The following is a 24,162-nucleotide window of genomic DNA, read 5'->3' on the forward strand; positions in this document are numbered from 1 at the left end:
AGCGAGCGTTCCCCATCGCCGTCTGTCAGGAGCGCAGAGCGATCGTTCACATTCCGCAGCGAGCGTTCCCCATCGCCGTCCGTCAGGAGCGCAGAGCGATCGTTCACATTCCGCAGCGAGCGTTCCCCATCGCCGTCCGTCAGGAGCGCAGAGCGATCGTTCACATTCCGCAGCGAGCGTTCCCCATCGCCGTCCGTCAGGAGCGCAGAGCGATCGTTCACATTCCGCAGCGAGCGTTCCCCATCGCCGTCCATCAGGAGCGCAGAGCGATCGTTCACATTCCGCAGCGAGCGTTCCCTATCGCCGTCCATCAGGAGCGCAGAGCGATCGTTCACATTCCGCAGCGAGCGTTCCCCATCGCCGTCCATCAGGAGCGCAGAGCGATCGTTCACATTCCGCAGCGAGCGTTCCCCATCGCCGTCCGTCAGGAGCGCAGAGCGATCGTTCACATTCCGCAGCGAGCGTTCCCCATCGCCGTCTGTCAGGAGCGCAGAGCGATCGTTCACATTCCGCAGCGAGCGTTCCCCATCGCCGTCCGTCAGGAGCGCAGAGCGATCGTTCACATTCCGCAGCGAGCGTTCCCCATCGCCGTCCATCAGGAGCGCAGAGCGATCGTTCACATTCCGCAGCGAGCGTTCCCTATCGCCGTCCATCAGGAGCGCAGAGCGATCGTTCACATTCCGCAGCGAGCGTTCCCCATCGCCGTCCATCAGGAGCGCAGAGCGATCGTTCACATTCCGCAGCGAGCGTTCCCCATCGCCGTCCGTCAGGAGCGCAGAGCGATCGTTCACATTCCGCAGCGAGCGTTCCCCATCGCCGTCCGTCAGGAGCGCAGAGCGATCGTTCACATTCCGCAGCGAGCGTTCCCCATCGCCGTCTGTCAGGAGCGCAGAGCGATCGTTCACATTCCGCAGCGAGCGTTCCCCATCGCCGTCCGTCAGGAGCGCAGAGCGATCGTTCACATTCCGCAGCGAGCGTTCCCCATCGCCGTCCGTCAGGAGCACAGAGCGATCGTTCACATTCCGCAGCGAGCGTTCCCCATCGCCGTCCGTCAGGAGCGCAGAGTGATCGGACATTTCACCGCAACCCTCTAAATATGGCGTTATGTCCTGTGAAGAGCGCGTCTCCTCCAGAAATACCTCAATGGGAATTTATCGCGGGTCCTCCCACCGCGCTGCTGGGAAGCGTTTACACAGCGGGTGTCTGACCCTCCTTGTAAGGAAGCAGACCCCAATGTGTGGAGGACAGCGGAGGACGTCACACTGCACCAACATATACTGCAGCGCAGTACAGACATGCCTTACATGAGGATGGGGGCCGTCAGTCCGGGGGGATTGGAGCAGATATCTGGCATCTGTTGCCTTTTTCCTATGTGAATGATTATGTTGAGTATTAACCCTATAACGTCCTCCTCCTCTGATGTCGCTTTCCTTCCCCCGTCTAATCTCTGTCGTCTTATGGACAGCGGCGTCTTCTAACTGCATGAATGATAATAACGGGTGATGACATCATCTCCACCACTGCTGCCTGTCATCTGCCTGCGATCTGTCCACCATCGTGATGTCATCGCCCATCCGTGGCTTCTGTGGATGCCTCCGCTCCTGCGGTCGCTGTCTGATTCCGGACCGGCCTTCTCTCTGCTAATCGCATCAGTCATCATGTCTAATAAGATTTCATCCATGGATCGCGCCATCATGGCTGCGCTTAGGACTGGACCGTCCTCCATTGCACGTCTGGACTCATGGCCGCCCGGTCCGGGCCGAGCATGCCGCTGCATTCTTCCTTCTCTTCCTTGTATCTCCCCGCGAGCTCTGTAACATCTATAATAAGTGCTTGAACTTTCCTTCCAGATGAAGCCACCATTAAGAAGAAACCAGCTCCGAAGACCCCCCTTAAATCAGGTAGAAGGCTTGTCTCCCCTCCTCCATTCCCAATTATCGCCCCTCCTCCATTCCCAATTATCGCCCCTCCTCCGCTCCCGATTGTCGCCCCTCCTCCGCTCCTGATTGTCGCCCCTCCTCCATTCCCAATTATCGCCCCTCCTCCGCTCCTGATTGTCGCCCCTCCTCCATTCCCAATTATCGCCCCTCCTCCACTCCCGATTGTCTCCCAACCTCCGCTCCCGATTGTCTCCCAACCTCCGCTCCTGAATGTCGTCCTCCTCCACTCGCGATTGTCGCCCCTCCTCCACTCGCGATTGTCGCCCCTCCTCCGCTCCCCATTGTCACCCCTCCTCCGCTCCCGATTGTCGCCCCTCCTCCGCTCCCCATTGTCACCCCTCCTCCGCTCCTGATTGTCATCCCTCCTCTGCTCCTGATTGTCGCCCCTCCTCTGCTCCTGATTGTCGCCCCTCCTCCGCTCCTGATTGTCGTTCCTCCTCCGCTCCTGATTGTCGCCCCTCCTCCGCTCCTGATTGTTGCCCCTCCTCCACTCGCGATTGTCGCCCCTCCTCCGCTCCCCATTGTCGCCCCTCCTCTGCTCCTGATTGTCGCCCCTCCTCCGCTCCTGATTGCCGCCCCTCCTCCGATGCCGTTTGTCGCCCCTCCTCCGATGCCGATTGTCGCCCCTCCTCCGATGCCGATTGTCGCCCCTCCTCTGATTCCGATTGTCGCCCCTCCTCCGCTCCCGATTGTCGCCCCTCCTCTGCTACCGATTGTCGCCCCTCCTCCGCTCCCGATTGTCGCCCCTCCTCTGCTCCCGATTGTCGCCCCTCCTCTGCTCCCCATTGTCACCCCTCCTCTGCTCCTGATTGTCTCCGCTCCTGATTGTCACCCCTCCTCCGCTCCCCATGGTCGCCCCTCCTCTGCTCCCCATTGTCGCCCCTCCTCCACTCCCGATTGTCGCCCCTCCGCCGCTCTCGATTGTCGCCCCTCCTCCGCTCCCGATTGTCGCCCCTCCTCCGCTCCTGATTGTCGCCCCTCCTCCGCTCCTGATTGTCGCCCCTCCTCCGCTCCTGATTGTCGCCCCTCCTCAGCTCCCCATTGTCGCCCCTCCTCCGCTCCCCATTGTCGCCCCTCCTCCGCTCCCCATTGTCGCCCCTCCTCCACTCCAGATTGTCGCCCCTCCTCTGCTTCCCATTGTCGCCCCTCCTCTGCTTCCCATTGTCGCCCCTCCTCTGCTTCCCATTGTCACCCCTCCTCCGCTTCCCATTGTCGCCCCTCCTCCGCTCCCCATTGTCGCCCCTCCTTCGCTCCCCATTGTCGCCCCTCCTCCGCTCCCCATTGTCGCCCCTCCTCCGTTCTCCATTGTCTCCCCTCCTCCGCTCCCCATTATCGCCCCTCCTCTGCTCCCGATTGTCGCCCCTCCGCCGCTCCCGATTGTCGCCCCTCCTCCGCTCCCCATTGTCGCCCCTCCTCCGCTCCCGATTGTCGCCCCTCCGCCGTTCCCCATTGTCGCCCCTCCTCCGCTCCCCATTGTCGCCCCTCCTCCGCTCCAGATTGTCGCCCTTCCTCCGCTCCCCATTGTCGCCCCTCCTCCGCTCGCGATTGTCGCCCCTCCTCCGCTCCAGATTGTCGCCCCTCCTCCGCTCCCCATTGTCGCCCCTCCTCCGTTCCCCATTGTCGCCCCTCCTCTGATTCCCATTGTTGCCCCTCCTCCGCACCCCATCGTCGCCCCTCCTCCACTTCCCATTGTCGCCCCTCCTCCGTTCCCCATTGTCGCCCCTCCTCCGCTCCCCATTGTCGCCCCTCCTCCGCTCCCCATTGTCGCCCCTCCTCCGCTCCCCATTGTCGCCCCTCCTCCGCTCCCGATTGTCTCCCCTCCGCCGCTCCCGATTGTCGCCCCTCCTCCGCTCCCCATTGTCGCCCCTCCTCCGCTCCCCATTGTCGCCCCTCCTCCGCTCCCGATTGTCTCCCCTCCGCCGCTCCCGATTGTCGCCCCTCCTCCGCTCCCCATTGTCGCCCCTCCTCCGCTCCCCATTGTCGCCCCTCCTCCGCTCCCGATTGTCACCCCTCCTCCGCTCCCGATTGTCGCCCCTCCTCCGCTCCCGATTGTCGCCCCTCCGCCGCTCCCGATTGTCGCCCCTCCTCCGTTCCCCATTGTCGCCCCTCCTCAGCTCCCCATTGTCGCCCCTCCTCCGCTCCCGATTGTCGCCCCTCTTCCGCTCCTGATTGTTGCCCCTCCTCCGCTCCCCATTGTCGCCCCTCCAACGTTCCCCATTGTCGCCCCTCCTCCGCTCCTGATTGTCGCCCCTCCTCCGCTCCCGATTGTCGCCCCTCCTCCGCTCCCGATTGTCGCCCCTCCTCCGCTCCAGATTGTCGCCCCTCCTCCACTCCCCATTGTCGCCCCTCCTCCGCTCCTGATTGTCGCCCCTCCTCTGCTCCCCATTGTCGCCCCTCCTCCGCTCCTGATTGTCGCCCCTCCTCCGCTCCCCATTGTCGCCCCTCCTCCGCTCCTGATTGTCGCCCCTCCTCCGCTCCTGATTGTCGCCCCTCCTCCGTTCCCCATTGTCGCCCCTCCTCTGCTCCCCATTGTCGCCCCTCCTCCGTTCCCCATTGTCGCCCCTCCTCCGTTCCCCATTGTCGCCCCTCCTCCGTTCCCCATTGTCGCCCCTCCTCTGCTCCCGATTGTCGCCCCTCCTCCGCTCCCGATTGTCGCCCCTCCTCCGCTCCCGATTGTCGCCCCTCCTCCGCTCCCGATTGTCGCCCCTCCTCCGCTCCCAATTGTCGCCCCTCCTCCGCTCCCAATTGTCGCCCCTCCTCTGCTCCCCATTGTCACCCCTCCTCTGCTCCTGATTGTCGCCCCTCCTCCGCTCCCCATTGTCGCCCCTCCTCTGCTCCCCATTGTCGCCCCTCCTCTGCTCCCCATTGTCGCCCCTCCTCCGCTCCCAATTGTCGCCCCTCCTCCGCTCCCCATTGTCGCCCCTCCTCCGCTCCCGATTGTCGCCCCTCCCCCGCTCCCGATTGTCGCCCCTCCTCCGCTCCCCATTGTCGCCCCTCCTCCGCTCCCAATTGTCGCTCCTCCTCCGCTCCCAATTGTCGCCCCTCCTCCGCTCCCAATTGTCGCCCCTCCTCTGATTCCCATTGTTGCCCCTCCTCCGCTCCCCATCGTCGCCCCTCCTCCGCTCCCAATTGTCGCCCCTCCTCTGCTCCCGATTGTCGCCCCTCCTCCGCTCCCGATTGTCGCCCCTCCTCCGCTCCCCATTGTCGCCCCTCCTCCACTTCCCATTGTCGCCCCTCCTCCGTTCCCCATTGTCGCCCCTCCTCCGCTCCCGATTGTCGCCCCTCCTCCGCTCCCCATTGTCGCCCCTCCTCCACTTCCCATTGTCGCCCCTCCTCCGTTCCCCATTGTCGCCCCTCCTCCGCTCCCCATTGTCGCCCCTCCTCCGCTCCCCATTGTCGCCCCTCCTCCGCTCCCCATTGTCGCCCCTCCTCCGCTCCCGATTGTCTCCCCTCCGCCGCTCCCGATTGTCGCCCCTCCTCCGCTCCCCATTGTCGCCCCTCCTCCGCTCCCCATTGTCACCCCTCCTCCGCTCCCGATTGTCACCCCTCCTCCGCTCCCGATTGTCGCCCCTCCTCCGCTCCCGATTGTCGCCCCTCCGCCGCTCCCGATTGTCGCCCCTCCTCCGTTCCCCATTGTCGCCCCTCCTCAGCTCCCCATTGTCGCCCCTCCTCCGCTCCCGATTGTCGCCCCTCTTCCGCTCCTGATTGTTGCCCCTCCTCCGCTCCCCATTGTCGCCCCTCCAACGTTCCCCATTGTCGCCCCTCCTCCGCTCCTGATTGTCGCCCCTCCTCCGCTCCCCATTGCCGCCCCTCCTCCGCTCCTGATTGTCGCCCCTCCTCTGCTCCCCATTGTCGCCCCTCCTCCGCTCCTGATTGTCGCCCCTCCTCCGCTCCCGATTGTCGCCCCTCCTCCGCTCCCCATTGTCGCCCCTCCTCCGCTCCTGATTGTCGCCCCTCCTCCGTTCCCCATTGTCGCCCCTCCTCTGCTCCCCATTGTCGCCCCTCCTCCGTTCCCCATTGTCGCCCCTCCTCCGTTCCCCATTGTCGCCCCTCCTCCGTTCCCCATTGTCGCCCCTCCTCCGTTCCCCATTGTCGCCCCTCCTCTGCTCCCCATTGTCGCCCCTCCTCTGCTCCCCATTGTCGCCCCTCCTCCGCTCCCAATTGTCGCCCCTCCTCCGCTCCCCATTGTCGCCCCTCCTCCGCTCCCGATTGTCGCCCCTCCCCCGCTCCCCATTGTCGCCCCTCCTCCGCTCCCCATTGTCGCCCCTCCTCCGCTCCCAATTGTCGCCCCTCCTCCGCTCCCAATTGTCGCCCCTCCTCCGCTCCCAATTGTCGCCCCTCCTCCGCTCCCCATTGTCACCCCTCCTCCGCTCCCCATTGTCGCCCCTCCTCCGCTCCCGATTGTCGCCCCTCCTCCGCTCCCCATTGTCGCCCCTCCTCTGCTCCCCATTGTCGCCCCTCCTCCGCTCCCAATTGTCGCCCCTCCTCCGCTCCCAATTGTCGCCCCTCCTCTGCTCCCCATTGTCGCCCCTCCTCCGTTCCCCATTGTCGCCCCTCCTCCGTTCCCCATTGTCGCCCCTCCTCCGTTCCCCATTGTCGCCCCTCCTCCGTTCCCCATTGTCGCCCCTCCTCTGCTCCCCATTGTCGCCCCTCCTCTGCTCCCCATTGTCGCCCCTCCTCCGCTCCCAATTGTCGCCCCTCCTCCGTTCCCCATTGTCGCCCCTCCTCCGTTCCCCATTGTCGCCCCTCCTCCGTTCCCCATTGTCGCCCCTCCTCTGCTCCCCATTGTCGCCCCTCCTCTGCTCCCCATTGTCGCCCCTCCTCCGCTCCCAATTGTCGCCCCTCCTCCGCTCCCAATTGTCGCCCCTCCTCCGCTCCCAATTGTCGCCCCTCCTCCGCTCCCAATTGTCGCCCCTCCTCCGCTCCCCATTGTCGCCCCTCCTCTGCTCCCAATTGTCGCCCCTCCTCCGCTCCCGATTGTCGCCCCTCCTCCGCTCCCGATTGTCGCCCCTCCTCCGCTCCCCATTGTCGCCCCTCCTCTGCTCCCCATTGTCGCCCCTCCTCCGCTCCCAATTGTCGCCCCTCCTCCGCTCCCAATTGTCGCCCCTCCTCCGCTCCCAATTGTCGCCCCTCCTCTGCTACAGCGGCGACATTCTCCAGTTCTTGACGTCTTCATTTCCAGCAGGACAATCCCGACTCCATTCCTTCTAGAACTGTTCATTCCTAGATGACACGTGCAGGACCCCCCGGACCCTCCGGACCCCAGGCGGACCATAGTTTGGGTCTTGTATCAGGGCAGGAGGACAGACAAGTCACGATTAGTCCCGTTGTGCCTCTGTCCCGGGCATCAGACGTCGGCTTTATGGCCGTTTACTTTCTCCTAGTTTGCGGACCACCTATGAGGCCTGAATGTCACGTCCTCAGGCGCGGACCCCCGGCTTTTGGGAGCGATGATGACTTTAATTAAGGCTTCACTGATATTAATGAGGGACAAGTAGAGTTAATGATGATTGACCACCATTATTGAGCATGGCCGCTAATTATTTACTTTCCTCGATCAGATAGCGCCATTAATACTGGATCACTTTACAGACATTACTGTCCCCATTGGGCCTCACAATCTATATTCACTTTTCGTGCGACATTGGAGTGTGACGGACCCCCGAGACCCCGGAGGAAGCGCATAATGCAGAGAGAACATCCAGACTCCTTAGATATTGTTCTCGGTCAGATATAAACCCAGGACCCCAACACTGTAAAGCAACAGTCCTAACCACTGAGCCACCGCGCTGCCCTATATATAGTACAGTGGTAACCACTGAGCCACCGTGCAGCCGTATATATAGTACAGTGGTAACCACTGAGCCACCGCGCTGCCCTATATACAGTACAGTGCTAACCACCGTGCAGCCGTATATATAGTACAGTGGTAACCACTGAGCCACCGTGCTGCCCTATATATAATACAGTATTAACCGCTGAGCCACTGTGCCGCCCTATACGTATAGTACAGTGCTAACTACTGAGCCACCGTGCTGCCCTATATATAGTACAGCGCTAACCACTGAGCCACTATGCTGCCCTATATATAGTACAGTGCTAACCACTGAGCCACTATGCTGCCCTATATATAGTACAGTGCTAACCACCGAGCCACTATGCTGCCCTATATATAGTACAGTGCTAGCTACTGAGCCACTATGCTGTCCTATGTATAGTACAGTGCTAACCACTGAGCCACTGTGCTGCCCTATATGTAGTACAGTGCTAACCACTGAGCCACTGTGCTGCCTATCCTTGAGGGATAACTATTAATGAGAGGTCACCGATGTTAATGAGGAATGACCACTATTCATGGTGAACTTTTATTCTCCTCGCTTTTATATCGCTGTACACACATCGCCCCTCTCCCCATTGGGTCACACAGTCAAATGTCTTTCAGTATGGTGCCTATCCATGAACATTTGACCACTATACTAAGGAAAGCCTCTGTTATTAGGATGTCCCCCAATAATAGAGGTCAGACCACTAATCGTGGGAGATAAGACAACTGATCATGAGAGATAAGACCACTGATCGTGGGAGGTAAGACCACTAATCATGGGAGATAAGACCACTAATCGTGGGAGGTAAGACCACTAATCGTGGGAGGTAAGACCACTAATCGTGGGAGATAAGACCACTAATCGTGGGAGATAAGACAACTGATCATGAGAGATAAGACCACTGATCGTGGGAGGTAAGACCACTAATCATGGGAGATAAGACAACTGATCGCTGGAGATAAGACCACTGACCATGAGAGATAAGACAACTAATCATGGGAGATAAGACCACTGATCATGAGAGATAAGACCACTGATCCTGGGAGATAAGACCACTAATCGTGGGAGATAAGACCACTGATCGCTGGAGATAAGACCACTGATCGTGGGAGATAAGACCACTGATCGTAGGAGATAAGACCACTGATCGTGAGAGATAAGAACAGAGGAGGGATGGCTGTTATTCCCTAAGAAGACCACTCTTAGTAATGGCCGCTGTTCCCTGACCAGTATGTCTGAGCTCTTGTAGAGGATGAGTCCACGTCCTCTGTACGTCCGGTCAGTATCAGTCATGGCCTCTCTCGTGTCCAGGGCCCCTGCAGCTGGATATGTGGCTCCTCGCTCTACATGTCGCCTGTAGACGAGCCTGATTTGTGCTGAACCTCTTCGCTTGTTTCACCCTCCGCAGCGTCTCCACCACAGATCCTGCAATTCCCAGAAGACCGGAAGGTCCAGGCCGGGGAGTCGGTGGAGCTGTTCTGCAAGGTGGCAGGGACGCAGCCCATCTCCTGCATGTGGATGAAGTTCAGGAAAGAGGTAACCGCAAATCCTATTTTACCACATTGGATATTGTATAAAGAATGTATGAAAAGTGTAGGGGACTTCACCCACGAGGCCACAGAGAGCTTAGTCTTGTTTTCAGTGCCAGGAGAGTGGTGTAAGAAATCTTAAGGAGCACGACATGATCAAATATGAGCCATCCATAAGAGGAGCTCCCCCGATGTAACAATCTGTAAATGTTCAGCATCTGTGGAAGGATTCTTTCCTGTAAGAGCATAGACATGAAATATACCGGGCATGAATCCTGTGCAGAACTTGGGGCCTGGAAGGGATCTTTTCTCACAAAGGTTTCCACCCGGATAAACGGCGTTCCTGGGAATCGCAGGAATTCTGCAGCACATTTGTGAGGCCAGTGCAGGGGCTGGGGGTAAATGGTGACGGGGGGGAGGGATGCAGAATAGGCACAGTTACATGTCTGGAGGCACTTACATCAATCTTTTTTTTTTTTGTTTTAATCAGATAAAAGAAAGTGAGTTCATCAAGATTGAGAAGACGGAGGATTCGTGTAAGCTGACCATCTCCAGCGCGCGGCAGGAGCACTGCGGCTGCTACACGCTGCTGGCCGAGAACAAGCACGGCTCCAAGCAGGCGCAGACCAACCTCACCGTGTTCGGTGCGTCTCACTCCGGCCCCGTATGTTACATGTGTGTGAGTTCCCCGCCACCGCCTCGTGGCCTCATCACTGGCCGCCTCATGGCCTCATCACTGGCCGCCTCGTGGCCTCATCACTGGCCGCCTCGTGGCCTCATCACTGGCCGCCTCGTGGCCTCATCACTGGCCGCCTCGTGGCCTCATCACTGGCCGCCTCGTGGCCTCATCACTGGCCGCCTCGTGGCCTCATCACTGGCCGCCTCGTGGCCTCATCACTGGCCCGGCTTCCCTGCCCGATTATCAGGAGCCCCGTAACAGCTGTTTACATATAATGTAACATTATACAGGGAGAGTCACTCCATTGTTATATTTATACCTCCGCAGCCGCGCGCTCACTTCTCCATCATTTATTTTTAGAAACTGATCCCAGCAAAATACACATTAAATGAGCGGCCGAGAAAGCGAATATCATTATTAATATTAAAGAAAGCCGAACATCATATGTCCCGGGATCTCACCTGCCCCACTGCGAACGGGAGGTGTATAGCCCCGAATACATAGTGTAAAGGCAATAAATAACACAAGAAGAATATATCTGCTATAATACTGCCCCTATATACAAGAATATAACTACTATACTATTGCCTCCTATGTACAAGAATATAACTACTATAATACTGCCCCTATATACAAGAATATAACTACTATACTATTGCCTCCTATGTACAAGAATCTAACTACTATAATACTGCCTCCTATATACAAGAATATAACTACTATAATACTGCCCCTCTGTACAAGAATCTAACTACTATAATACTGCCCCTCTGTACAAGAATATAACTACTATAATACTGCCTCCTATGTACAAGAATATAACTACTATAATACTGCCCCTATGTACAAGAATATAACTACTATAATACTGCCCCCTATGTACAAGAATATAACTACTATAATACTGCCCCTCTGTACAAGAATATAACTACTATAATACTGCTCCTATATACAAGAATATAACTACTATAATACTGCCCCCTATGTACAAGAATATAACTACTATAATACTGCCCCTCTGTACAAGAATATAACTACTATAATACTGCCCCTATATGCAAGAATATAACTACTATAATACTGCCCCTATATGCAAGAATATAACTACTATAATAGTGCCCCTATATACAAGAATATAACTACTATAATAGTGCCCCTATATACAAGAATATAACTGCTATAATACTGCCCCTATGTACAAGAATATAACTACTATAATACTGCCCCTATATGCAAGAATATAACTGCTATAATACTGCCCCCTATATACAAGAATATAACTACTATAATACTGCCCCCTATGTACAAGAATATAACTACTATAATACTGCCCCTATATACAAGAATATAACTACTATAATACTGCCCCCTATGTACAAAAATATAACTACTATAATACTGCCCCTATGTACAAGAATATAACTCCTATAATACTGCTTTTATGTACAAGAATATAACTACTATAATACTGCCCCCTATGTACAAGAATATAACTACTATAATACTGACCCCTATATACAAGAATATAACTACTATAATACTGCCCCTATATACAAGAATATAACTACTATAATACTGCCCCTATGTACAAGAATATAACTACTATAATACTGCCCCTATGTACAAGAATATAACTACTATAATACTGCCCCCTATGTACAAGAATATAACTACTATAATACTGCCCCTATGTACAAGAATATAACTACTATAATACTGCCCCTATGTACAAGAATATAACTACTATAATACTGCCCCCTATGTACAAGAATATAACTACTATAATACTGCCTATATGTACAAGAATATAACTACTATAATACTGCCTATATGTACAAGAATATAACTACTATAATACTGCCTCTATGTACAATAATATAACTGCTATAATACTGTTCCTATGTACAAGAATATAATTACTATAATACTGCTGCTATATATAAGAATATAACTACTATAATACTGCTCCCTATGTACAAGAATATAACTACTATAATACTGCCCCCTATGTACAAGAATATAACTACTATAATACTGCCCCCTATGTACAAGAATATAACTACTATAATACTGCCCCCTATGTACAAGAATATAACTACTATAATACTGCCCCCTATGTACAAGAATATAACTACTATAATACTGCCCCTATGTACAAGAATATAACTACTATAATACTGCCCCCTATGTACAAGAATATAACTACTATAATACTGCCTCTATGTACAAGAATATAACTGCTATAATACTGTTCCTATGTACAAGAATATAATTACTATAATACTGCTGCTATATATAAGAATATAACTACTATAATACTGCTCCCTATGTACAGGAATATAACTACTATAATACTGCCCCTATATACAAGAATATAACTACTATAATACTGCCCCTATGTACAAGAATATAACTACTATAATACTGCTCCTTATGTACAGGAATATAACTACTATAATACTGCCCCTATGTACAAGAATATAACTACTATAATACTGCCCCCTATGTACAAGAAATAACTACTATAATACTGCCCCCTATATACAAGAATATAACTGCTATAATACTGCCTCTATGTACAAGAATATAATTACTATTATACTGCTGCTATATATAAGAATATAACTGCTATAATACTGCCCCTATGTACAAGAATATAACTACTATAATACTGCCCCCTATGTACAAGAATATAACTACTATAATACTGCCTCTATGTACAAGAATATAACTACTATAATACTGCTCCCTATGTACAAGAATATAACTACTATAATACTGCCCCCTATATACAAGAATATAACTACTATAATACTGCCCCTATATACAAGAATATAACTACTATAATACTGCCCCCTATGTACAAGAATATAACTACTATAATACTGCCCCCTATGTACAAGAATATAACTACTATAATACTGCCCCTATGTACAAGAATATAACTACTATAATACTGCTCCTATATACAAGAATATAACTACTATAATACTGCCCCTATGTACAAGAATATAACTACTATAATACTGCCCCTATGTACAAGAATATAACTACTATAATACTGCTCCTATATACAAGAATATAACTACTATAATACTGCCCCTATGTACAAGAATATAACTACTATAATACTGCTCCTATATACAAGAATATAACTACTATAATACTGCCTCTATGTACAAGAATATAACTACTATAATACTGCCCCTATGTACAAGAATATAACTACTATAATACTGCCCCCCTATGTACAAGAATATAACTACTATAATACTGTTCCTATGTACAAGAATATAACTACTATAATACTGCCCCTATGTACAAGAATATAACTACTATAATACTGCTCCTATGTACAAGAATATAACTACTATAATACTGCCCCTATGTACAAGAATATAACTACTATAATACTGCCCCCTATGTACAAGAATATAACTACTATAATACTGCCCCTATGTACAAGAATATAACTACTATAATACTGCTCCTATGTACAAGAATATAACTACTATAATACTGCCCCTATGTACAAGAATATAACTACTATAATACTGCCCCCTATGTACAAGAATATAACTACTATAATACTGCCCCTATGCACAAGAATATAACTACTATAATACTGCTCCCTATGTACAAGAATATAACTACTATAATACTGCCCCTATATACAAGAATATAACTACTATAATACTGCCCCTATGTACAAGAATATAACTACTATAATACTGCCTCCTATGTACAAAAATATAACTCCTATAATACTGCCCCCTATGTACAAGAATATAACTACTATAATACTGCCTCCTATGTACAAAAATATAACTACTATAATACTGCCCCCTATGTACAAGAATATAACTACTATAATACTGCCCCTATGCACAAGAATATAACTACTATAATACTGCTCCCTATGTACAAGAATATAACTACTATAATACTGCCCCTATATACAAGAATATAACTACTATAATACTGCCCCTATGTACAAGAATATAACTACTATAATACTGCCCCTATGTACAAGAATATAACTACTATAATACTGCCCCTATGTACAAGAATATAACTACTATAATACTGCCCCTATGTACAAGAATATAACTACTATAATACTGCCCCCTATGTACAAGAATATAACTACTATAATACTGCCCCTATGTACAAGAATATAACTACTATAATACTGCCCCTATGTACAAGAAAATAACTACTATAATACTGCCCCCTATGTACAAGAATATAACTACTATAATACTGCCCCTATGTACAAGAATATAACTACTATAATACTGCCCCCTATGTACAAGAATATAACTACTATAATACTGCCCCTATGTACAAGAATATAACTACTATAATACTGCCCCTATGTACAAGAATATAACTACTATAATACTGCCCCCTATGTACAAGAATATAACTACTATAATACTGCCCCTATGCACAAGAATATAACTACTATAATACTGCTCCCTATGTACAAGAATATAACTACTATAATACTGCCCCTATATACAAGAATATAACTACTATAATACTGCCCCTATGTACAAGAATATAACTACTATAATACTGCCCCTATGTACAAGAATATAACTACTATAATACTGCCCCCTATATACAAGAATATAACTACTATAATACTGCTCCCTATGTACAAGAATATAACTACTATAATACTGCCCCTATATACAAGAATATAACTACTATAATACTGCCCCTATATACAGGAATATAACTACTATAATACTGCCCCTATATACAAGAATATAACTACTATAATACTGCCCCCTATGTACAAGAATATAACTACTATAATACTGCCCCCTATATACAAGAATATAACTACTATAATACTGCCCTCTATGTACAAGAATATAACTACTATAATACTGCCCCTATATACAAGAATATAACTACTATAATACTGCCCCTATATACAAGAATATAACTACTATAATACTGCCCCCTATGTACAAGAATATAACTACTATAATACTGCCCCCTATGTACAAGAATATAACTACTATAATACTGCCCCTATATACAAGAATATAACTACTATAATACTGCCCCTATGTACAAGAATATAACTACTATAATACTGCCCCTATGGGTCTTGATGTTTGGGGTTTCTTGTTGGGTTCGATGCTGTTGCTGTTTTTTCTCCTCTGTTTTCTTTCTTTTGTTGCTTTCTGGTCCAGGTTCTGGTTTCGCTCTTGCACATATTTTCTCCGTCTGTGCCTTGTTTTGGACGTGATCCCGATTATCTGGGGCCGGTGATTTTGGACGGAGCGTCATTGGCTGCTTCTATTCGGGCTGGGGCAGGTTTGGGGCAGATCTTCCCCCGTGTGTAGGGTTTATCCTGTATGTTCTACGTTCTAGCGTCTCGCGGGGTGAGGAGCCGGCGTCGGGGGCTTCCTTCGTGTGCGCAGATTTCTCAGCCATTTCTCTTGTATTTCTTACAATGTTAAAGCTCAATGTCCAAGAAATCTGACGATAAAGATAAAGACTTGTTAACCCATTGCTGTCAACACCTCCTGTATAATAACTAAGTGTAGGGTTTAAGAAGCAGAGAAACTGAATCCAAGGTATCACTACTCCCATCATCCCCGACCCCGGAGCTCACAATCTAATCTATCACACAATGTATCACTGCTCCCATCATCCCCGACCCCGGAGCTCACAATCTAATCTGCTATCACACAATGTATCACTGCTCCCATCATCCCCGACCCCGGAGCTCACAATCCAATCTCCTATCACACAATGTATCACTGCTCCCATCATCCCCGACCCCGGAGCTCACAATCTAATCTCCTATCACACAATGTAACACTGCTCCCATCATCCCCGACCCCGGAGCTCACAATCTAATCTCCTATCACACAATGTATCACTGCCCCCATCATCCCCGACCCCGGAGCTCACAATCTAATCTCCTGTCACACAATGTATCACTGCCCTCATCATCCCCGACCCCGGAGCTCACAATCTAATCTATCACACAATGTATCACTACTCCCATCATCCCCGACCCCGGAGCTCACAATCTAATCTCCTATCACACAATGTATCACTACTCCCATCATCCCCGACCCCGGAGCTCACAATCTAATCTATCACACAATGTATCACTACTCCCATCATCCCCGACCCCGGAGCTCACAATCTAATCTCCTATCACACAATGTATCACTGCTCCCATCATCCCCGACCCCGGAGCTCACAATCTAATCTCCTATCACACAATGTATCACTGCTCCCATCATCCCCGACCCCGGAGCTCACAATCTAATCTCCTATCATACAATGTATCACTGCTCCCATCATCCCCGACCCCGGAGCTCACAATCTAATCTATCACACAATGTATCACTGCTCCCATCATCCCCGACCCCGGAGCTCACAATCTAATCTCTATCACACAATGTATCACTGCTCCCATCATCCCCGACCCCGGAGCTCACAATCTAATCTCCTATCACACAATGTATCACTGCTCCCATCATCCCCGACCCCGGAGCTCACAATCTAATCTCCTATCACACAATGTATCACTGCTCCCATCATCCCCGACCCCGGTGCTCACAATCTAATCTATCACACAATGTATCACTACTCCCATCATCCCCGACCCCGGAGCTCACAATCTAATCTATCACACAATGTATCACTGCTCCCATCATCCCCGACCCCGGAGCTCACAATCTAATCTCCTATCACACAATGTATCACTGCCCCCATCATCCCCGACCCCGGAGCTCACAATCTAATCTCCTATCACACAATGTATCACTACACCCATCATCCCCGACCCCGGAGCTCACAATCTAATCTCCTATCACACAATGTATCACTGCTCCCATCATCCCCGACCCCGGAGCTCACAATCTAATCTATCACACAATGTATCACTACTCCCATCATCCCCGACCCCGGAGCTCACAATCTAATCTCCTATCACACAATGTATCACTGCTCCCATCATCCCCGACCCCGGAGCTCACAATCTAATCTCTATCACACAATGTATCACTGCTCCCATCATCCCCGACCCCGGAGCTCACAATCTAATCTATCACACAATGTATCACTGCTCTCATCATCCCCGACCCCGGTGCTCACAATCTAATCTATCACACAATGTATCACTGCTCCCATCATCCCCGACCCCGGAGCTCACAATCTAATCTCCTATCACACAATGTATCACTACTCCCATCATCCCCGACCCCGGAGCTCACAATCTAATCTCCTATCACACAATGTATCACTGCTCCCATCATCCCCGACCCCGGAGCTCACAATCTAATCTCTATCACACAATGTATCACTACTCCCATCATCCCCGACCCCGGAGCTCACAATCTAATCCCCTATCACACAATATATCACTGCTCCCATCATCCCCGACCCCGGAGCTCACAATCTAATCTCCTATCACACAATGTATCACTGCTGCCATCATCCCCGACCCCGGAGCTCACAATCTAATCTCTATCACACAATGTATCACTACTCCCATCATCCCCGACCCCGGAGCTCACAATCTAATCCCCTATCACACAATATATCACTGCTCCCATCATCCCCGACCCCGGAGCTCACAATCTAATCTCCTATCACACAATGTATCACTACTCCCATCATCCCCGACCCCGGAGCTCACAATCTAATCTATCACACAATGTATCACTGCTCCCATCATCCCCGACCCCGGAGCTCACAATCTAATCTATCACACAATGTATCACTACTCCCATCATCCCCGACCCCGGAGCTCACAATCTAATCTCTATCACACAATGTATCACTGCTCCCATCATCCCCGACCCCGGAGCTCACAATCTAATCTATCACACAATGTATCACTACTCCCATCATCCCCGACCCCGGAGCTCACAATCTAATCTCCTATCACACAATGTATCACTACTCCCATCATCCCCGACCCCGGAGCTCACAATCTAATCTCTATCACACAATGTATCACTGCTCCCATCATCCCCGACCCCGGAGCTCACAATCTAATCTCCTATCACACAATGTATCACTGCTCCCATCATCCCCGACCCCGGAGCTCACAATCTAATCTCCTATCACACAATGTATCACTGCTCCCATCATCCCCGACCCCGGAGCTCACAATCTAATCTCCTATCACACAATGTATCACTGCTCCCATCATCCCCGACCCCGGAGCTCACAATCTAATCTCCTATCACACAATGTATCACTGCTCCCATCATCCCCGACCCCGGAGCTCACAGTCTAATCTCCTATCACACAATGTATCACTGCTCCCATCATCCCCGACCCCGGAGCTCACAATCTAATCTATCACACAATGTATCACTGCTCCCATCATCCCCGACCCCGGAGCTCACAATCTAATCTCTATCACACAATGTATCACTGCTCCCATCATCCCCGACCCCGGAGCTCACAATCTAATCTCCTATCACACAATGTATCACTACTCCCATCATCCCCGACCCCGGTGTTCACAATCTAATCTCCTATCACACAATGTATCACTGCTCCCATCATCCCCGACCCCGGAGCTCACAATCTAATCTCCTATCACACAATGTATCACTGCTCCCATCATCCCCGACCCCGGAGCTCACAATCTAATCTCCTATCACACAATGTATCACTACTCCCATCATCCCCGACCCCGGAGCTCACAATCTAATCTCCTATCACACAATGTATCACTGCTCCCATCATCCCCGACCCCGGAGCTCACAATCTAATCTCCTATCACACAATGTATCACTACTCCCATCATCCCCGACCCCGGAGCTCACAATCTAATCTATCACACAATGTATCACTGCTCCCATCATCCCCGACCCCAGAACTCACAATCTAATCTCCTATCACACAATGTATCACTACTCCCATCATCCCCGACCCCGGAGCTCACAATCTAATCTCCTATCACACAATGTATCACTGCTCCCATCATCCCCGACCCCGGAGCTCACAATCTAATCTCCTATCACACAATGTATCACTGCTCCCATCATCCCTGACCCCGGAGCTCACAATCTAATCTATCACACAATGTATCACTACTCCCATCATCCCCGACCCTGGAGCTCACAATCTAATCTCCTATCACACAATGTATCACTGCTCCCATCATCCCCGACCCCGGAGCTCACAATCTAATCTATCACACAATGTATCACTGCTCCCATCATCCCCGACCCTGGAGCTCACAATCTAATCTCCTATCACACAATGTATCACTGCTCCCATCATCCCCGACCCCGGAGCTCACAATCTAATCTCCTATCACACAATGTATCACTGCTCCCATCATCCCTGACCCCGGAGCTCACAATCTAATCTCCTATCACACAATGTATCACTGCTCCCATCATCCCCGACCCCGGAGCTCACAATCTAATCTCCTATCACACAATGTATCACTGCTCCCATCATCCCCGACCCCGGAGCTCACAATCTAATCTCCTATCACACAATGTATCACTGCTCCCATCATCCCCGACCCCGGAGCTCACAATCTAATCTCCTATCACACAATGTATCACTGCTCCCATCATCCCCGACCCCGGAGCTCACAATCTAATCTCCTATCACACAATGTATCACTGCTCCCATCATCCCCGACCCCGGAGCTCACAATCTAATCTCTATCACACAATGTATCACTGCTCCCATCATCCCTGACCCCGGAGCTCACAATCTAATCTCCTATCACACAATGTATCACTGCTCCCATCATCCCCGACCCCGGAGCTCACAATCTAATCTATCACACAATGTATCACTGCTCCCATCATCCCCGACCCCGGAGCTCACAATCTAATCTCCTATCACACAATGTATCACTGCTCCCATCATCCCCGACCCCGGAGCTCACAATCTAATCTCCTATCACACAATGTATCACTGCTCCCATCATCCCCGACCCGGAGCTCACAATCTAATCTATCACACAATGTATCACTACTCCCATCATCCCCGACCCCGGAGCTCACAATCTAATCTCCTATCACACAATGTATCACTGCTCCCATCATCCCCGACCCCGGAGCTCACAATCTAATCTCCTATCACACAATGTATCAATGCTCCCATCATCCCCGACCCCGGAGCTCACAATCTAATCTCTATCACACAATGTATCTCTGCTCCCATCATCCCTGACCCCGGAGCTCACAATCTAATCTCCTATCACACAATGTATCACTGCTCCCATCATCCCCGACCCCGGAGCTCACAATCTAATCTCCTATCACACAATGTATCACTGCTCCCATCATCCCCGACCCCGGAGCTCACAGTCTAATCTCCTATCACACAATGTATCACTACTCCCATCATCCCCGACCCCGGAGCTCACAATCTAATCTCCTATCACACAATGTATCACTGCTCCCATCATCCCCGACCCCGGAGCTCACAATCTAATCTATCACACAATGTATCACTGCTCCCATCATCCCCGACCCCGGAGCTCACAATCTAATCTCCTATCACACAATGTATCACTGCTCCCATCATCCCCGACCCCGGAGCTCACAATCTAATCTCCTATCACACAATGTATCACTGCTCCCATCATCCCCGACCCCGGAGCTCACAATCTAATCTCCTATCACACAATGTATCATTACTCCCATCATCCCCGACCCCGGAGCTCACAATCTAATCTCCTATCACACAATGTATCACTGCTCCCATCATCCCCGACCCCGGAGCTCACAATCTAATCTCCTATCACACAATGTATCACTGCTCCCATCATCCCCGACCCCGGAGCTCACAATCTAATCTCCTATCACACAATGTATCACTGCTCCCATCATCCCCGACCCCGGAGCTCACAATCTAATCTATCACACAATGTATCACTGCTCCCATCATCCCCGACCCCAGAGCTCACAATCTAATCTCCTATCACACAATGTATCACTGCTCCCATCATCCCCGACCCCGGAGCTCACAATCTAATCTCCTATCACACAATGTATCACTACTCCCATCATCCCCGACCCCGGAGCTCACAATCTAATCTCCTATCACACAATGTATCACTGCTCCCATCATCCCCGAACCCGGAGCTCACAATCTAATCTATCACACAGTGTATCACTGCTCCCATCATCCCTGACCCCGGAGCTCACAATCTAATCTCCTATCACACAATGTATCACTGCTCCCATCATCCCCGACCCCGGAGCTCACAATCTAATCTCCTATCACACAATGTATCACTGCTCCCATCATCCCCGACCCCGGAGCTCACAATCTAATCTCCTATCACACAATGTATCACTGCTCCCATCATCCCCGACCCCGGAGCTCACAATCTAATCTCCTATCACACAATGTATCACTGCTCCCATCATTCCCGACCCCGGAGCTCACAATCTAATCTCATATCACACAATGTATCACTGCTCCCATCATCCCCGACCCCGGAGCTCACAATCTAATCTCCTATCACACAATGTATCACTGCTCCCATCATCCCTGACCCCGGAGCTCACAATCTAATCTCCTATCACACAATGTATCACTACTCCCATCATCCCCGACCCCGGAGCTCACAATCTAATCTATCACACAATGTATCACTGCTCCCATCATCCCCGACCCCGGAGCTCACAATCTAATCTCCTATCACACAATGTATCATTACTCCCATCATCCCCGACCCCGGAGCTCACAATCTAATCTATCACACAATGTATCACTGCTCCCATCATCCCCGACCCCAGAGCTCACAATCTAATCTCCTATCACACAATGTATCACTGCTCCCATCATCCCCGACCCCGGAGCTCACAATCTAATCTCCTATCACACAATGTATCACTACTCCCATCATCCCCGACCCCGGAGCTCACAATCTAATCTCCTATCACACAATGTATCACTGCCCCCATCATCCCCGACCCCGGAGCTCACAATCTAATCTCCTATCACACAATGTATCACTGCTCCCATCATCCCCGACCCCGGAGCTCACAATCTAATCTCCTATCACACAATGTATCACTGCTCCCATCATCCCCGACCCCGGAGCTCACAATCTAATCTCCTATCACACAATGTATCATTACTCCCATCATCCCCGACCCCGGAGCTCACAATCTAATCTCCTATCACACAATGTATCACTACTCCCATCATCCCCGACCCCGGAGCTCACAATCTAATCTCCTATCACACAATGTATCACTGCTCCCATCATCCCCGACCCCGGAGCTCACAATCTAATCTCCTATCACACAATGTATCACTGCTCCCATCATCCCCGACCCCGGAGCTCACAATCTAATCTCCTATCACACAATATATCACTGCTCCCATCATCCCTGACCCCGGAGCTCACAATCTAATCTCCTATCACACAATATATCACTGCTCCCATCATCCCTGACCCCGGAGCTCACAATCTAATCTCCTATCACACAATGTATCACTGCTCCCATCATCCCCGACCCCGGAGCTCACAATCTAATCTCCTATCACACAATATATCACTGCTCCCATCATCCCCGACCCCGGAGCTCACAATCTAATCTCCTATCACACAATGTATCACTGCTCCCATCATCCCCGACCCCGGAGCTCACAATCTAATCTCCTATCACACAATGTATCACTGCTCCCATCATCCCCGACCCCGGAGCTCACAATCTAATCTCCTATCACACAATGTATCACTGCTCCCATCATCCCCGACCCGGAGCTCACAATCTAATCTATCACACAATGTATCACTACTCCCATCATCCCCGACCCGGAGCTCACAATCTAATCTATCACACAATGTATCACTGCTCCCATCATCCCCGACCCCGGAGCTCACAATCTAATCTCCTATCACACAATGTATCACTGCTCCCATCATCCCCGACCCCGGAGCTCACAATCTAATCTCCTATCACACAATGTATCACTGCTCCCATCATCCCTGACCCCGGAGCTCACAATCTAATCTCTATCACACAATGTATCACTGCTCCCATCATCCCCGACCCCGGAGCTCACAATCTAATCTCCTATCACACAATGTATCACTGCTCCCATCATCCCCGACCCCGGAGCTCACAATCTAATCTCCTATCACACAATGTATCACTGCTCCCATCATCCCCGACCCCGGAGCTCACAATCTAATCTCCTATCACACAATGTATCACTGCTCCCATCATCCCCGACCCCGGAGCTCACAATCTAATCCCCTATCACACAATGTATCACTGCTCCCATCATCCCCGACCCCGGAGCTCACAATCTAATCTATCACACAATGTATCACTGCTCCCATCATCCCCGACCCGGAGCTCACAATCTAATCTCCTATCACACAATGTATCACTGCTCCCATCATCCCCGACCCCGGAGCTCACAATCTAATCTATCACACAATGTATCACTGCTCCCATCATCCCCGACCCCGGAGCTCACAATCTAATCTCCTATCACACAATGTATCACTACTCCCATCATCCCCGACCCCGGAGCTCACAATCTAATCTCTATCACACAATGTATCACTGCTCCCATCATCCCCGACCCCGGAGCTCACAATCTAATCTCCTATCACACAATGTATCACTGCCCCCATCATCCCTGACCCCGGAGCTCACAATCTAATCTCCTATCACACAATGTATCATTGCTCCCATCATCCCCGACCCCGGAGCTCACAATCTAATCTATCACACAATGTATCACTGCTCCCATCATCCCCGACCCCGGAGCTCACAATCTAATCTATCACACAATGTATCACTACTCCCATCATCCCCGACCCCGGAGCTCACAATCTAATCTATCACACAATGTATCACTGCTCCCATCATCCCCGACCCCGGAGCTCACAATCTAATCTCCTATCACACAATGTATCACTGCTCCCATCATCCCCGACCCCAGAGCTCACAATCTAATCTCCTATCACACAATGTATCACTGCTCCCATCATCCCCGACCCCGGAACTCACAATCTAATCTATCACACAATGTATCACTGCTCCCATCATCCCCGACCCCGGAGCTCACAATCTAATCTCCTATCACACAATGTATCACTACTCCCATCATCCCCGACCCCGGAGCTCACAATCTAATCTCCTATCACACAATGTATCACTGCTCCCATCATCCCCGACCCCGGAGCT

At 50.6% G+C, this 24,162-nt stretch overlaps 1 protein-coding gene across 2 annotated transcripts in view; it reads left to right on the forward strand.

The window, feature by feature from the left end:
• MYLK (myosin light chain kinase) overlaps nucleotides 1–24,162 on the forward strand; it is a 146,583-nt gene that overhangs the window by 14,768 nt on the left and 107,653 nt on the right. Inside the window, exons 3-5 of one of the 2 annotated variants that reach the window (XM_075317006.1) lie at nucleotides 1,851–1,901; nucleotides 9,174–9,301; nucleotides 9,785–9,938. In XM_075317006.1, coding sequence (XP_075173121.1) covers nucleotides 1,851–1,901; nucleotides 9,174–9,301; nucleotides 9,785–9,938 — 333 coding nt within the window. The remainder of the gene's footprint in view (nucleotides 1–1,850; nucleotides 1,902–9,173; nucleotides 9,302–9,784; nucleotides 9,939–24,162) is intronic. The other variant, XM_075317007.1, reaches the window with a different exon arrangement.

The sequence above is a fragment of the Anomaloglossus baeobatrachus genome, chromosome 7 (genome assembly GCF_048569485.1).
Source record: "Anomaloglossus baeobatrachus isolate aAnoBae1 chromosome 7, aAnoBae1.hap1, whole genome shotgun sequence".
NCBI lineage: Eukaryota > Metazoa > Chordata > Amphibia > Anura > Aromobatidae > Anomaloglossus > Anomaloglossus baeobatrachus.